General features: G+C 40.9%; 1 protein-coding gene across 1 annotated transcript in view; it reads left to right on the forward strand.

Moving 5' to 3' along the window:
* The window catches only part of slc36a1 (solute carrier family 36 member 1), an 82,555-nt gene extending 67,398 nt beyond the window's left edge, over nucleotides 1–15,157 (forward strand). The window contains exon 11 of the mRNA XM_041193965.1: nucleotides 11,537–15,157. Coding sequence (XP_041049899.1) covers nucleotides 11,537–11,805 — 269 coding nt within the window. The 3' untranslated portion in view covers nucleotides 11,806–15,157. The remainder of the gene's footprint in view (nucleotides 1–11,536) is intronic.
* The last annotated feature ends 1,677 nt before the right edge of the window (nucleotides 15,158–16,834 follow it).

The following is a 16,834-nucleotide window of genomic DNA, read 5'->3' on the forward strand; positions in this document are numbered from 1 at the left end:
GAACGAGGGCTCGAAAAAAGAATCAGGCACACGTGTGTGATGGGGCCTTAGAGCCAATCTTGGCCGTGACTGCACTTGCGTGTCCTGTGACTCCATTGGGGAGTTTCAACTCAACTCAAGGTTAAGGAACTCCTGATATAAGAAGTACCAGGAATGTGTTATCTTATGTGGCTGTGCTCAGTTGACATATAAGTAACCTGAGATTAAGTGAAACTACATCAGGCCCAAAAAGTACTAACAATTGTTGTGTGAAAACCACGGTCAGTACAGGGATATTGCAAGCAACTGACAATAAACCAGTGTTGTACTTGCCAAATGATTGAACAAACCCCAAAAAAATGGTGCAGATTTTGCATCAGTACCTGACAAAACAGTTGATCATTGAGAAACTTAATTATGAAAATCAGTTAAATGCAAGCCAATATTTCTTCCATTTCTTGGAAACCATTGAAGTTACACATCATTTGGATGTTTCCAGGAAATGGGAAATACTGCTTCATAAATGTAAAGCAGTGGATATCTTAGCAAGTTCCTTATCCAAGTTTTAGCCAAGGAAGTAACAGATAATACTTAAGGAACTAATGAGGTTAAGAAGTGCACCTTGAGATTTCTGGGGAATCAATGAGAGAGAATCAGGGACCTCTGCTGTTTCTGATCAAAAACAAAAAGTAATTTCAAAAGCTTGGTGTAAATTAATCAAGAGTTACTAGAAAAAGATAGCTGGACCTACTGTAATTCCCAATTGCCTCAAGCTCAAGACTGAATTCCAAGGGGGCTGAATTATGCCAGATGGAATTCAATATCAGTGGTGGAAAAAAATAATTACAATAAAGTGGTGGAAAAAAATAATTACAATAAAGTGTAAAGAGTGCGGATACCAGAGTAATTAGTAAATAAAATAAGTTAGCGATGGCAGGACTGGATGTGTTGCTGCTGCAGCATGTGGGATCTGCTGGACACCAAGGTGATCTAGAGCGAACACATCTGTAATAAGTTTTTGCAGTTTGAGGAACTTCCTATCCAAGTTGAGTAGCTGGAGTCCGAGTTGCAGACATGACGCCACATTGGGGAAAGGGAGAGTTATCTGGACAATTTGCTCCTGGACTTGAGGAGCAAAACCTGATTTTCAGTTGAACAAGTCACACATTGACAGCCAGGTTTGTTGAGGGCAAGTTGAGGTGAAGAAAGATGAAGCGAATATGCTGGATTATAGTTATCGTGTTTAAGTCAAATAAGTCAATGCCCTGCAGTAGAGACATTTGGCAACTGATTAAGTTAAGTGAATTGAACGTTGCTAAGATAAAAGCAAAAGACTGTGGATGTTGGATATCCAAAACAAAAATAAAAATAACCTGGAAAAACTCAGCAGGTCTGACAGCATCTGCAGAGAGGAATACAGTTAAAGTTTCAAGTCTGTATGACTCTTCAACGGAACTAAGGGAAAAATAGAGAGGTGAAATATAAGCTGGTTTAAGAGGGGGTTGGGACAGGTAGAGCTGGATAGAGAGCCAGTGATAGGTGGAGATTGCCAAAAGATGTCATAGACAAAAGGACAAAGAGGTGTTGACAGTGGTGATATTAGCTAAGAAATGTGCTAAGAGGTGACATTAAGGGTAGAAAGCAGGACGAGCAAGGTACAGATAACCCCAGTGGGGTGGGGGGAAGGGATCAAAATAGGCTAAAAGGTAGAGATAAAACAATGGATGGAAATACATTTAAAAATAATGGAAATAGATGGGAAAAGAAAAATATATATAAATTATTGGGAAAAAGGGGATGGGGGAGAGAGTTCATGTTCCAAAGTTGTTGAACTCAATAGTCAGTCCGGAAGGCTGAAAAGTACCTAGTCAGAAGATGAGGTGCTGTTCCTCCAGTTTGCGTTGAGCTTCACTGGAAAATTGCAGCAGGCCAAGGATGGACATGTGGGCATGGGAGCAGGGTGGAGTGCTGAAATGGCAAGCGACAGGGAAGTCTGGGTCATGCTTGCGGACAGACTAAAGGTGTTCTGCAAAGCGGTCACCCAGTCTGCCTTTGGTCTCTCCAGTGTAGAGGAAACTGCATTGGAAGCAGTGAATGCAGTAGACTAAATTGAGGGAAGTGCAAGTGAAATGCTGCTTCACTTGAAAGGAGTGTTTGGGCCCTTGGACGATGAGGAGGGGGGAAGGAAAGGGGCAGGTGTTGCACCTTCTGTGGTTGCATGGGAAGGTGCCGTGAGAGGGGGTTGAGTTGTAGGCGGTGATGGAGGAGTGAACCAGGGTGTCCCGGAGGAAATGATCCCTGTGGAATGCCGCCGGGGGGTTGAAGGGAAGATGTGTTTGGTGGTGGCATCATGCTGGAGTTGGCAGAAATGGTGGAGGATGATCCTTTGAATGCAGAGGCTGGTGGGGTGATAAGTGAGGACAAGGGGGATCCTATCATGGTTCTGGGAGGGAGAGGAAGGTGTGAGGTGCTTTTGAAGGAGCGTTGGTGCGGAGGATACAAACTTGCCACTCTGCACCGGAGGGAATGAATGTTTACAGTGGTGGGTGGGTGCCGATCAAGCAGGCTGCTTTGCCCAGGATGGTATGAGGCTGCTTGAATCTTGTTGGATCCGCACTCACCCAGTCAATTGGAAAGTATTCCATCACATTCCTGACTTGTGCCTTGTAGATGGTGGACAGGCTTTGGGAAGTTCAGGGTGGGTTATTCAGCGGAGGATTTGCAGCCTCTGACCTGCTCTTACAACCACAGTATTTGCATGCCTGGTCCAGTTAACATACATACGAACATACAAATTAAGAGCAGCAATAAGCCACTTGGCCCCTCGAGCCTGCTCCACTGTTCGATAAGATCATTGCTGATCTGATTGTAACCTCAACCTCACATTTCTCTCTACCCCTAATAATCTTTCACCTTCTTGCTTATCAAGAATCTATCTAGCTCTGCCTTAAAAATATTCAAAGACTCTACTTCCACCACCTTTTGAGGAAGAGAATTCCAAAGACTCAATGACCCACTGAAAGAAAAAAAATTCTCGTCATCTCTATCTTAAATAGGAAATCCCTTATTTTTAAACAGTGACTCCTAGTTCTAGCTTCCCCCACAAGAGGAAGCATCCTTTCCACATCCGCCCTGTCAAGACCACTCAGGACCTTATGTTTCAGTCAAGTCACCTCTTGCCACCTCTTACTCTTCTGACCTCCAGCAGATACAAGCCTAGCCTGTCCAACCTTTCCTCATAAGACAACCTGCCCATTTGGTGTCTGGTCAGTGGTAACTCAGAATGTTGTTGGTGGGTGTTTCAATGATGGTAATACCATTGAATGGCAAGGGAGACGGTCATTGTCTGATACTTGTGTGGTGCAGATTTTACTTGCCACTTATCAGCACAAGCCTGAATGTTGCCCAGGCCTTGCTGCAAGCATACATGGACAGCTTCAGTATCTGAGGAGCTTCGAATGGTACTCAACATTGTGCAATCATCAGTGAACATACCCACTTCTGACCTTTTGATGGAGAGAAGGTCATTGGTAAAGCAGTTGAAAATGATTGGGCCTAGGACACTAACCTGAGGAACTCCTGCATATCAATGTCCTGGGGCTGAGATGATTAACCTCCACCTTCCTTTGTGCTACATATGAATTTGGCCTGTGGAGAGTATTCCCTTGATTCACACTAACTTCAATTTTGATAGAGCTCCTCAGTCACATGCTGTGTTGTGTCAAGTGCTGTCTTTCTCTCTCCTCACCTTTGTAATTCGGCTCTTTTGTCCATGTTTGGACTAAGGCTGTTATAAAGGCTGGAGCTGAATGGCCTTGGCTGAACCCAATCTGAGGATCCGTGAGCAGGCTATTGCTGAATACGTGCTGCTTGGTAGCACTGTTGGTGACACCTTCCATCACTTTGCTGATGGGGTGGTAATTGCTGAATTGGATTTGTCCTGCTTTTGTGGACAAAACTAACTGGTTAATTTTCTATGTTTCCAGGGTAATGTCAGTGTTGCAACTGTACTGGAACAGGTTGGTTAGGGGCGCGGCCAGTTTTATACCACAATTCTTCAGCACCACCTTCGGGATTTTATATTCCCATATTCCCCTGTATCCAGTGCCTTCAGCTGTTTCTTGATACTGTATGCTGTGAATCGAATTATTTGAAAGCTGGCATCTCGGATGGATCATCTATTCGACATTTCACTTCTGGCTGAAAATGCATGTAAATGCTTCACCCTTGTCTTTTGTACTGAGGTGCTAGGCTCCCCCATCATGGAGGATGGAGAAATAAAAACAAATTGTTGGAAAAATTCAGCAGGGTCTGGCACCATCTGTGGAGAGAGGAACAGAGTTAATGTTTTGAGTCCAATATGGCTCCTGTTCAGGTTCTGTTTCCCTCCCAACAGATGCTGCCAGACCTGCTGACTTTTTTCTAGCACTCTGATTTTGTTTCAGATCTCCAGCAGCATTTTGCTTTCATTTTGAGGATGAAGATGTTTGTGGAATTTCTTCTTCCAGTTGGTTTTGGAATTGCTTAGCTTTGTCTATAACGTGCTCCTTCTGCTGTTTCTCATGTATATGTCCTATGTAGTACCTTCACTGGGTTGGCAGCTCATTTTAAGTATGCCTGGTGCTGCTCCTTGCATGCTGTCCAACAGCCCTTTATTGAAACAGAGTTAGTCCCCTGGCTTGATGGTAATGTTACTGGGCCATGAAAGTATGAATTTTGGTTGAATACATTTCTGCTGCTTATGGCCCACAGCACCTCATGGATGCCCAGTTTTGAACTGCTAGATCTGTTCTGAATCTGTCCCATTTTGCACAATGGTACACAATGGAGGGTAACCTTAAATGAGCCTTTTGTCTCCACAAGGACTCTCCAGTGGTCACTGTTACCAAAACTGTTGTGGACAGATGCATCTGTGACAGGAAGATTGGTGAGAATGAAGTCAAGTCAGTTTTTCCCTTTTGGTTCTCTTACCAGCTGCTACAAGTCCAGACTAGCAGTTATTTCCTTCAGGCTCAGTCAGTAGTAGTGCTACCAAGCCGCTCTTGGTGATGGACATTGAAGTCCCCCACACAGAGTACCATGTGTGCCCAAGCCACCCTTATTGCTTCTTCCAAGTGATGATCAACATGGAGGAGTACTGATTCCTCAGCTGAGTGAAGGAAGTAGGTGGTAATCAGCAGGAGGTTTCCTTGCCCATCTTTGACTTGATACCATGAGACTTCATTGACTCTGACCCCTATGTTGAGCACTCACCAACGCTCCTTAAACAGCACCTTCCAAGCCCATGCCTGCTACCACCTAGAAGGCTGACATGTGGGTGCACCACCACCTGGAAGTTCCTTGCCAAACCACTCGCCATCTTGACTTGGAAATATATCACCATTCCTTCACAATCGCTGGGTCAAAACCCCTCAACTCCCCCAACCGCATTGTTGGTGTATCTACACTACAAGGACTGCAACGGTTCAAGAAGGCAGCACACCACTATCTTCTCACAATTAGGGATGGGCTATAAATGCTAGCCTAGCCAGTGATGCCCACGTTCCATGAATGAATTAAAAAAAAAAAAAGCTCCCAAGGCCCCTCTGTGATATGTACCTCTGTGCCACGCCAACTCTGATGGGTCTGTCCTGCTGGTATCCAAGGATAGTGAAAGGGAGTTGAACATTGGCCGTAAGATATGATTTGGTGATTATGATTATCAGGCTGTTACCTGACTCGTCCCCAGATGTTGGTGAGGAGGATTTTGCAGGGTCGACTGTGTAGGGAATTCCTTTGTCTTTTCCAGTGCCTGGGCTGATGCCAGATTCCATCTGGGTCAAATAAAATTTAACCTTCCCTTGTTTACTTATGAAACCTTTGTAAGTTATAGAAGTTCCTTGTCACTTCTAAACTCCCCTTTGAAATTTAACAGTTGAAAAGTCAAGTCCCTACTTATCTCAATGCAAATTTCAAACCCAACCTATTTACTTGTAAATCCAACCTCATTACAAATGCATAAACCTAACACCTTTACCTTTCATCTCTCGGTTCCCACAGACAAGCTGTCTTTACTAACCTTCCCCCCAGTTTAATTAATCATGGATGCACGTGCACAGTCTTTAAAGATTACAGCCATATTCCCAAAATATTAAAGACAATCACATCCATCTTCACAGGGTTGCAAAAAAAGAAAAGCTTAGAATCTCTGCAACCACTTCACACGATTAACCAGAAGACCACATGGATCAACTACTATCTGTAAAGACACATCTTTGATGTGCTATGATCTCTGCCCGAGTCAAGAACTGATCCAGCTTCCTTTTGAAGCTGTACAGAGAAGCAGCATCCACTACTCCAGCTGGCAATATATTTCAGAGGCTCATTACTGCCTAGATAAGGATGAAACACCTTGCATCCAGTCTGTTCCTACTCTTATTGTTTAAACTTGTATCTCTAGGTCCCCATTCAATCCATTAATAAGAATTCTCTCCATCATATATAAAAACAAAAAAAACTGTGGATGCTGGAAATCCAAAACAAAAACAGAAGTACCTGGAAAAACTCAGCAGGTCTGGCAGCATCGGCGGAGATGAAAAGAGTTGACGTTTCGAGTCCTCATGACCCTTCAAGGGTCATGAGGACTCGAAACGTCAACTCTCTCCATCACTTCGATTATTTTATAGACCTCTATCAGCTACCTCAAGACCTAAGCTGCTGTAAAATAAATAGACCAAAGTACTTGGAGTCTACCTGAGTAGCTGAATACAAAATGATTTTGTGAAATCTAAGGTGCTTAATATGAGTCCAGATTTTGACACTGGACATCTCCAGCAGAGCTCCCAACCCTAGAGATAGACCCTGCAACTCTGTGATCTCAGCCAAGGAGAGTTGTTAATGAGAGTACAGAGAGCTTTCCAGTTTTGGGCCAGAAGTTGAAAGCAGCATGTGTGTGGCTGCTAGTTTTAAAAGCTAAATATATTCCCGCATTCTCAGGCATGTTTAGCAGCTCTTGGAGAGCCGTAACACAGCTGCTGGCTTCATTAGACACTAGTGGTTAATTGGCAGCCCTGGTATTCAGCTTTGCTAATGCGAAGTGATGGGAAATGCAAAGGAGCCTTTATATCCCTACTTTAAATATAGCATGGGTTGTCAGGTCTGTTTATTGGGAAATGGACAAAGGAGAGACTTGTGTTGAGTATTTCCTTCAGCAGGATTCTGCCAACCATAGATCTACCTAAAAATCTATTCATGACTTCTACAATGTAGACCTTTTCTTCAGTCTTTTTAATTGCTCCCAAATTAAGTTTTCAACAAGATGTTTTGTATGTGGACACAGTAGAATTTGTACTGTGATGCATTATAGTTCCAAGCAATGATAATTGAAGCACTAATTAATGTCTTCCATTGATAAAAATCCTCAATCATATTTCTGCCTCGTGTGAAGCGCAATATAGTTTAAATTGTTAGTTGAGGAATTATTCCAACTGTGTGTTTAAGATTGAGACATACCCACCAGCTGCTATCACAATCCTGCTCAACATTAGTAAGGTCTGATAATTAAAACATTAAGCAATTATTAAACCTCACAGAGCTTTTGCGTGAGCTTGAGTCCTAAAAATTTCAAGTTGAGACTGGACTACGCTTGTGGTTATTTGATACTTAGTCAATGGTCTTGAACCTCATTCGAGCCTGTATATGTGCTATGTACTAATACTTTACATTGTCAAAGTATTTCAGTAGGGTGATACTAAGTTACCTTGTTGTGGAAGATGTAAAACATGATAGTGTACCTCCTTCCCCCCACCCGCCAACAAAAAGGTTTTTGGTTTCCAAAAGCAACATTTCATCTCCCAGAAGATGTTTCATCATGTTTCCCATGCAACTATTTGTTACATAAAACATTTAGACTCATTATATCCACAGGACATTTTAAAGCACTTCACAGCCAATTAATTATTTTTAAAGTGTAATCATTTATGTCGGCGAACGTGTCACGCAAACCCCGGTAGCGTCTCTAAGTTAAATGTCGTCATTTAAGTTGATGGTTTCAGTTGTATTTCTTTACTAAATGTTATGGACCTGGTGTTAGCTTGGCACAGTTATAATCTTTTTGTCTCTGGTCGTGAGCTCAAACCCCATTCTTAAGACTTGAGACATAACTTAGGTGGTAGTCAGTATTGAAGGAGAGCTGCACTATTGGAGATTCAGTCTTACAGATGAGATGTTAAACTGAGGCCATATCTCCCTGTAAAAACAATTCTATAACTGCTTGAAGAACAGAATTGTTCTCCTGGTGTCCTAGCCACAATTTAGCTCCCAACTGATTAACTTGTTATTTATTTAGGTGGGACCACACTATGTCCAAATTGGCTGGTACATTTTTCTTTATTCATTCACAGGATGTGGACTTCGCTGGCTAAGGCAGCATTTATTGCTCATCCCTAGTTGCCCTTGAGAAGGTGGTGGTGAGCAGCCTTTTTGAACCGCTACAGTCCATGTGGTGTAGGTACACCCACAGTGCTGTTGGGGAGGGAGTTCCAGGTTTTTGACCCAGCAAAAGAACGGTGATATATTTCCAAGTCAGGATGATGAGTGACTTGGAGGGGAACCTTTGTCCTTCTAGATAGTGGTCGTGGGTTTGGAAGGGGCTGTGTAACGAGACTTGGTGAGTTCCTGCAGTGTATCTTGTAGATGATACACACTGTTGCAACTGTGCATCAATGATGGGTGGAGTGAATGTTTGTGGGAGTGCCATCAAGCGGGCTGCTTTTTCCTGGTGTCAAGCTTCTTGAGTGTTGTTGGAGCTGCACTCACCCAGGCAAGTGGGGAGTATTCCAACAGACTCCTGACTTGTGCCTTGTAGGTGGTGGACGGGCATTGGGGAGTCAGGAGTTGAGTTACTTGGTGCAGGATTCCTAGCCTCTGACCTGCTCTTGTAACCACAGTATTTATATGGTTAGCCCAGTTCAGTTTTTGGTCAGTGGTAATCCCCAGGATGTTGATAGTGGGGATTCAGCAATGGAAATGCCATTGGATGTCAAGGGGCAACAATTAGATTCTCTCTTGTTGGAGATGGTCATTGCCTGGCACTTGTGTGGTGTGAATGTTACTTGCCATTTGTCAGCCCAAGTCTGGATATTGTCCAGGTCTTGCTGCATTTGGACATGGACTGTTTCAGTATCTGAGGAGCCATGAATGGTGCTTAACATTATGCAAACATCAATGAACATACCTACTTCTGACCTTATGATGGAAGGAAGGTCATTGATGAAGCAGCTGAAGATGGTTGGGCCTAGGACACTACCTTGAAGAACTCCTGCAGGGATGTCCTGGAAATGAGATAATTGACCTCTAGCAACAGCAACCATCCTCCTTTGCACCAGTATGACTCCAACCAGCGGAGAGTTTTCCTCCTGACTCCCATTGATTTCATTTCTGCTATTGCTCCTTGATGTCTCACTCGGTCAAATGCTGACTTGATGTCAAGGGCAGTCACTCCCATTTCACTGCTAAAGTTCAGCACTTTTGTCCATGTTTGAACCAAGGCTGTAATGATGTTAGGAGCTAAGTGGCCCTGGCGGAACCCAAACTGAGTGTCAGCGAGCAGGTTATTGCTGAGCAAGTGCCACTTGATAGCATTGGTAATTATCCCTTTCATCATTTTACTGATGGAAAGTAGACTGAATGGGCGGTAATTGCCCATGTTAGATTAGTCATGCTTTCTATGTACCTGGACAATTTTCCATATTGCCAGGTAGATGCAACTTTGAAGCTGTACTGGATCAGTTTGGCTAGGAGTGTGGCAAGTTTAGAAGTACAAGCCTTTAGTACTGTTTTTGGGGTTCCCCCTTTCCCTCAGAGATGCTCCCTGCACTCAAGTTCATGACACCAGATTCACAAGTGTATGGCTTGAACAGACTAACCAGCGAGACAAGTTTCTTCTGATAATTCATAATCGCATTATGAATTACCTACAACCCCACAATAGAAAAGCCCAAAATTTAAAATGACCTGTTCCCAGTATCTGACACAAAGTCACCACGCATTGGGCTTAAACTTATAAAAATGCTAACTCCATATGAAGTCCCCACAACTCAGTTTAAACTTACAAAAACACAGGCAAAACACCACTTCTTGTCCTGAAACCTTATGAAAAAATCCTCTGACCAATACCACCAAGATATGGCTGAAATATACAATCCCCAACATGGCTGGTCTGTCCGGTGTTGACTGTAGGCTGAGTCAAGATGACCAAACTTGACCCTTTTTGCGACTGCAGCCTGAAACCTTCAGGCCAATATCACCATGATATGACTGAAAACACCTTTAATCCCCAACATGGCTGGTCTGTCTGGTGTAGAATGTAGGCCTGAGTCAAGGTGATCAGCCCTAAACCTCCTTCCAACCGCAGCCCAGATACTTGGATCTGCTCTTCTTTTATAATACTTTAACTCAGACACATCAAAACATATTTCCTGTTGTTCCAATGTCCATTAAATTGATTCCATGCGAAGTCCAGACAAATATCATCAGCTCCTGCTGGTTGAAACAATACGGGATTTTCCATGGAAAATTTATCCAGATGAATATTAACAGTTCTCATTACATGAGCAATTCTCCTTTTAGAGGTGGTACAGAAACAGCACCTGGCTCCAAAGTTAATAAGGGTTTGAATGACCCTCTTCCAGTCTGTGGTGCAGACCTTAGTTGCATAATTACTTGAATGTGCTGTATTGATGATATGTCCTTTGTGTCATTGTATTGGGCATCCAGACTTCTTGATTGCATTAGTTGATGGCAGGTAATGACATTTCTCTAGTACCATTGTTCCTTGACAGCAATCAGTCAATGTCCAAGCCCTTTTGATGAGTCACCTTTTTTTACTAAATGTCTGAATTAATCATTTACTGCCCAGCCCTGAACTGCTAACTGCAATTTGGCTTTTGTAATTTATAGTTCCAATCGTAAGATCAAAACATGTCTGTGGATTTGAAATTACGTTCCATAAATATCCCAGCTGGAGGGGATTCCAATCCTACGCTACTGTTTTCAGGGCCCGTAGCCTTTGCAATATCCAGTACCTTCAGCCATTTCTTGACATCATGTGAAGTGAATCGAATTGGCTGAATCTGTGATGCTGGGGACCTCCAGAGGAGGCCAAGACGGATCATCCATCTCAGCCTTCTGGCTGAAGATTGTTGCGAATGCTTCAGCTTTATGTTTTGCACTGATGTGCTGGGATCCAGTGAGTTGTTTAATTGTCCACTACCATTCACAACTGAATGTGGCAGGACTGCAGATCATAGATCTGATCCATTGGTTGTGGAATCGCTTAGCTCTATCACTTGCTGCTTACTCTATTTGCCATGCAAGTAGTCCTGTGTTGTAGCTTCGCCAGGTTGACCCCTCATTTTTAGGTGTGCTTGGTCCTGCTTCTGGCATGCCCTCCTGCACTCTTCATTTGCCCACATAACTATGTATTTAAATATAAATATTTAAATACAATGAAGTTTTATGTGATGTTCATTCATTTTGTTTCCTTTTTCTCTCAACTATTTTTTTTTTGTTTTTACAGGTGCCTTGGCTATCCTGATCCCACGTCTGGGAATTGTGATCACACTAGTTGGATCAATAAGTAGCAGCACTCTTGCTTTAATTATCCCCCCGCTTCTAGAAATTACTACCTACTATGGTGAGGGGATGAGCCGATTGCGGATTGCCAAAAACATCGTGATCAGCGTGGTGGGCTTTGTGGGTTTTGTGGCTGGGACCTATGTGTCCATTGAAGAACTGGTTTCTCAAACAGTCACCATAACCAATATTACTGTCAGTAATAACAGTTAGTTTGGTTTGCTTCTGTTGTATAGTGTCCAAAGTGATTTTGATTTGTTTGCCATTTTTGTCTTTTTCTCAAAGCACTTTACTGTCTTGAGTTCTGTACAGATTAATAAGTAACAGTCTGCACAAAACATTGTTTTCATTGCAGGGACAGAGGTTGTTTTGGGTGAAATGCATGTAGTTTTATTTTCCTACTTTGTTTTGTGGATGATTATATTTGGAAATTTCTATGATGGTTATTGAATTCTGGATGGAACCTGTGATGTTTTAAAGTTCACAACAGAGCAGGGAGTTAAATCACTGGTGCTAGTCAATGAAAGTGTACCCAAGTTCTGATTTATAAATGCCTATGTACTTAAGTTTCTGTTTTTGTGGGGCAGCTGTGTGGGAGGGTTTTTTTAAAGAACTATTTAATTGCATGCTTGGATTTAATCTGGAAATTTACTTTCAACATATCTCAACGTTCTCTTATCAGTGGTGACTTTGCATTTTTGGTGTAAAGAGTTGGTCTTTTTTTCCTTAATGATGTTTTATATCCAATGCAACCTTTTTTTTATCTAACAGATCAAGTGCCATGTGGTGAGATTTATATAGAGCTTGTCAACTAAATTGGGTGCAGAAGGTAGCTATTCCTTAGCTTATGTGGCACTTTTGTCCTGCTTTGCACTTATGGTTGAGCTCAAGTACCTGTTGGCTTTGTTTTAGATCAGAGGTGAACCAGATTCGGACCATAATGGGAATGTTTTCCCATTCATTGATTCAGACCAAATCTTGTTACTGTATTCACAATACCAAATTAGATCCAAGATGGTTTGTGCCCTTCCCCTTCCCCCACCTCCTGCTGACAGAGATCATGGCAAATAGAAAGCTTTGATAAAAAGCTTTCTTTGAATTTGATAAGTAGTGATGTATTTATAGAAAGCTCATGAATCCATCCCTTTTCCCACATAGCAATCAAAATGAGTAATGTTCATTTTGTTTTTTTTATTTTTGAGAAATTAGATATAATATAGAATTTAGAGGGAAAATTATTGATTAAAAATATCAGGATCTCGTGTTGTTAACCTTCTGAGACCAGCACATCTATACCACACTGATGTGTGTGCCAGTTTATTGGTTGTAAGGTTGCTTGAGATATATTGAGTACATTCAACTCAATTCCTAGTTCTTGTGCTTCTTAGCAAATCTAGCATTAATATGTAATTTTTACTCATGAGGCTCAAAAGTTGGTGTACTGCAATATATGCATGAGCACCATTGTACAGTAGGAGGGCCTTTATATTAACCAATGCTATAAATGCTTATGGAAATGAGTGTAAACTGTGTATAGTACATATAGTACTGCAATTTTTTAATTTGCACTATAAGCTTAACTAAAATATTTTAACTGCAAGAGGAGCAAAAAGGACAGTTGAGAAAAGGATCACATTGAGGAATAAGGTTAAACATTGGGTTTTAGCAATATCAGAACAAGTCATATCTAAAATTCATTAATATGGTTAGTTTTCAGCATTTCAAAACCTGGCTTTAAATCCAGGATAGCCATATTTAATCTAGAACGGATTACACCACAGTGCTTCATTTTGCAGATGGCTTCTTTCTGGTTAAGACTGGGCCCAATGGGTAATATAACTGTTTTAGATTGAGTGCATGATTTACATTTAGCTCCATGTTGGATAGTGACTGCCTAGATAAAATAATGCATTGAACATGATCAGTTTTGTAGAGTCGTTTGTTACGTAATTGTTACAAGGACTAAAATAAAATGGGAATTTGCTTTAAGCTAACACTAAAATTCTAACTGCTTTAGAGCAACTAGTGCTATATCAATGTTTAGAAAGTTGGGAGAACCTTTTTTCCAAAGTAATGGGAAGATTGGGAAAATAAATGGATGTTATCTGCACTTGGAAAGGTGTTTACCCTGTCAAACTGACAGTTGAGAGAGGCGCAGGCTACTTTTAAACATACTGTTTGCGATTTTATGGCTTTGGTACTTCACTAAAGTTAACCTTTTCAAAAGCAATTGTTACAGCTGAGCAACAATAACTTGCATTTATAAAGCACCTTTTAATGTAAATTGTTCCAAAGTACTTCACAAAGAGTGTTATCAGACAACATTTGACAATGAGTCACATGGAGATATTGGAGCTGGTCACCAAAAATTTAGTCAAAGAGTTAGATTTAAAGAAGCAGTTCATTTATATTGTTGGAGATTTTGATCTGCACAAGGCTTGTGAGGCTTTGGGGAGATTAAAGTGACATAACAACCAATGTTCAAGGAGCATGGAGCGATGAGCAGCTTACAAATGGTCCAAATCCACCTCATTTTTTTGGTTCGTGCAGAAGTGAACGTAGCCTTGTGCTCCCAACAATTAGTGTTTCGAATAGTCTGACTAGTTTCCCAGAAAAGTGAATCACCAACTGTTTGCATTTAAGAGATCAGATCTTGAGGCCAATTAGTGATTAAAGATTAGCCTTTAGAGAATGGTCTTGAAGGCTTTGGTGTCATTCATGGGTATCCCTTATTTTTTGGGATATATTTTTACACACACTAAAAGTGTCCTTTATGTACAACCAGCATAGTTCTGTTCAATCTTCTTTTGTAGTTAGTTTGTCATTAATATGTGCAAACTTTGTTTTTAAAATAATGTGATAGATTTTATAGGAAGTTACCTGCTGGACTGTTACAGTTGCATAATGCAAAGGTTATATAGCTTCATGTTCTAAGTACACTACTAGAGATCATGGTTTTAGTCACAGCTTACCGCATACTAGCCTTCTGTGTATGTGTATAAATATGTACAGTGTATTTGTGTGTTGTACAGATTACATGGGTTGAATAACTATTTCTGCCAGTACTGAATGTATACCTTGACAGAACAGAGTTGCTGGTCAGGTTTGCACAATATTAAAGTATTAACATTACTTTATAATTGTATTTATGCCAGTGAATTTATTTTAGAATTCAAATATCAACCTGTTTTTATAACTGCACGAATTGTGATGAATGGGAGAAGGAAGACTGCTGTACAGCAAAATGTTGGAAATTATTTCATTCCTCCTTCCCCATCCATTTCCTTCCTCCCCTCCTTCGTTACTTGCCAGTCTATTAGTCAAATAATTAGTTTAAGTAATCAATTCAAGGGTTAAAATGTGCTTGTATATTCTGAGGATTATTTGTGATCTGCAATTCATGATGTAAATTTGTTACAGCTTCCTCAGGGTAATACATGCAACTACTGAATAGTCCATTGGTTTGTCTTATTCTAAGTGACTGTCATGTTGTGATTTTTATGGAAAATAAATGTGCAAATTGAAATTTGTTGCCTTTTTATGCTAATTAAAATTGAACTAAGTACTTCAGACTGCTTTTGTGTTTGTTGGTATCTCTGCCTGTGGAAGCTTTCAGCACATGGCCATTCTGCCCATTGTGCCAGTGCCAGCTCTTTGAAAAACTACTAATTACTTACAGTATTCCCAGCAGAGGGAAAAGACATACCAGGAAAATGAATGAATCAAGGATTAGAACTCACCTAAAGAAAACAGCACTAGGAAAAAAACTATGGCACTAAAAATTCACAATGCCCAGGACCTGATGGTTTTTATCCCAGGATTTTGAAGTATGTCAGTAAGGAAGTTATAGGCACTTCAGCCATCTTCCAAAGCATTTTCAATTCAGGAATTGTTCCTTTACATTGGAAAGTTACAAATTTAAGAAAGATTGCTGAGAGAAACTAAGAAATTATAGACCAGGGTCTAACATCTGTTGTGGGAAAGTTATTGGCATCTCTAATTAGGGAGTGACTAAACACTTAGAGAAATTGAGCTAATTAGAGCCAACATGGATTTGTAGAAGGGTAGATCATGTCTAATTGAATTTTTGAGGAAATAACTAAAGTAGTAGGTGGGAACAGCTATGGATATAGTTTATATGGTATTCCATAAGGTATCCAATAAGGCTTACACATAAGAGATAGTTAACTAAAATTAAAGCTCATGGAATTGAAGGCAAATTCTTGACCTGGCTAAGAAATTGGCTAAGTGGTAGAATTTGAAAGTAGGGATAATGGGTGTATACTCGAATTGGAAGGAAGTGACTAGTAGTATGCTACATGCATCTGTGGTGCGGCCTGAATTATTCGCCATATTTATTAAAAGCTTAGTACAAAAAGACCATATTTGCCAATGGCACAATGATTGGAGGAATAGAAAGTAATGTAGACGAGAGCATTAAATTACAAAGGCATATTGATGGCTTAAAGGAGTGAGCAAAACTGTAGCAGGTAGATTTCAATGCAATAAAGTGTAAGGACATAAATATTGTAGCAAAAATGGATAGATCTGAGTATTTTTGTAATGATGAAAAGCTAAGATCGGTGGAAATCCAGAGATTTAGGAGTCGATGTAGACATAAATCTAATGCCATAGAGAAAAATTACCAAAAAGACAAATGAAACATTACCCTTTACCACTAGAGGGGTAGAATATAAAGGGAAGAAAACCTTGCCATAACTATAGCAAGCCCTAGTTAGACCACACCTAGACCACTGTGTACAGTCTGGAGACCACAAGAAAAGATATATTGACCTGGGGAAGGACCGCACTGCAGATTCCCAAGAATGTTACCAGAGCCCCAAGGAGCAGATTATGAGGAGAACTTGCATAAACTAGATTTGTATTCCCTGGAACATAGAAAGTTAAGGGCTGATTTGTAATTTTTTGGCGTTGAAAGGAATCGATATTCAGGAGAGAAGTTAGAAAATACCACGCAAGATGTTAGAAGTGTGGATCTCTCCCACAAATAGCAGAAAATGCTAGATCAATTAATAATAAATCTGAGACTGATTTTTTTCTTCTCTAGCCAAGGGTTGCAAAGGTTATGACATCAAAACAGATGGAAGGAATTAAGATACAGATCAGCTGTGACCTCATTGGTGGAAGAGGGACTGAATGATGTACTCCTGTTCCTATGTTCCAATTAGTTCCACTCCGCTGTTCTCTCCCCATAGCCTTTTCCATTTTGAAAATTTCCTAT

Source organism: Carcharodon carcharias, chromosome 8, assembly GCF_017639515.1.
Source record: "Carcharodon carcharias isolate sCarCar2 chromosome 8, sCarCar2.pri, whole genome shotgun sequence".
NCBI classification, from domain to species: Eukaryota; Metazoa; Chordata; class Chondrichthyes; order Lamniformes; family Lamnidae; genus Carcharodon; species Carcharodon carcharias.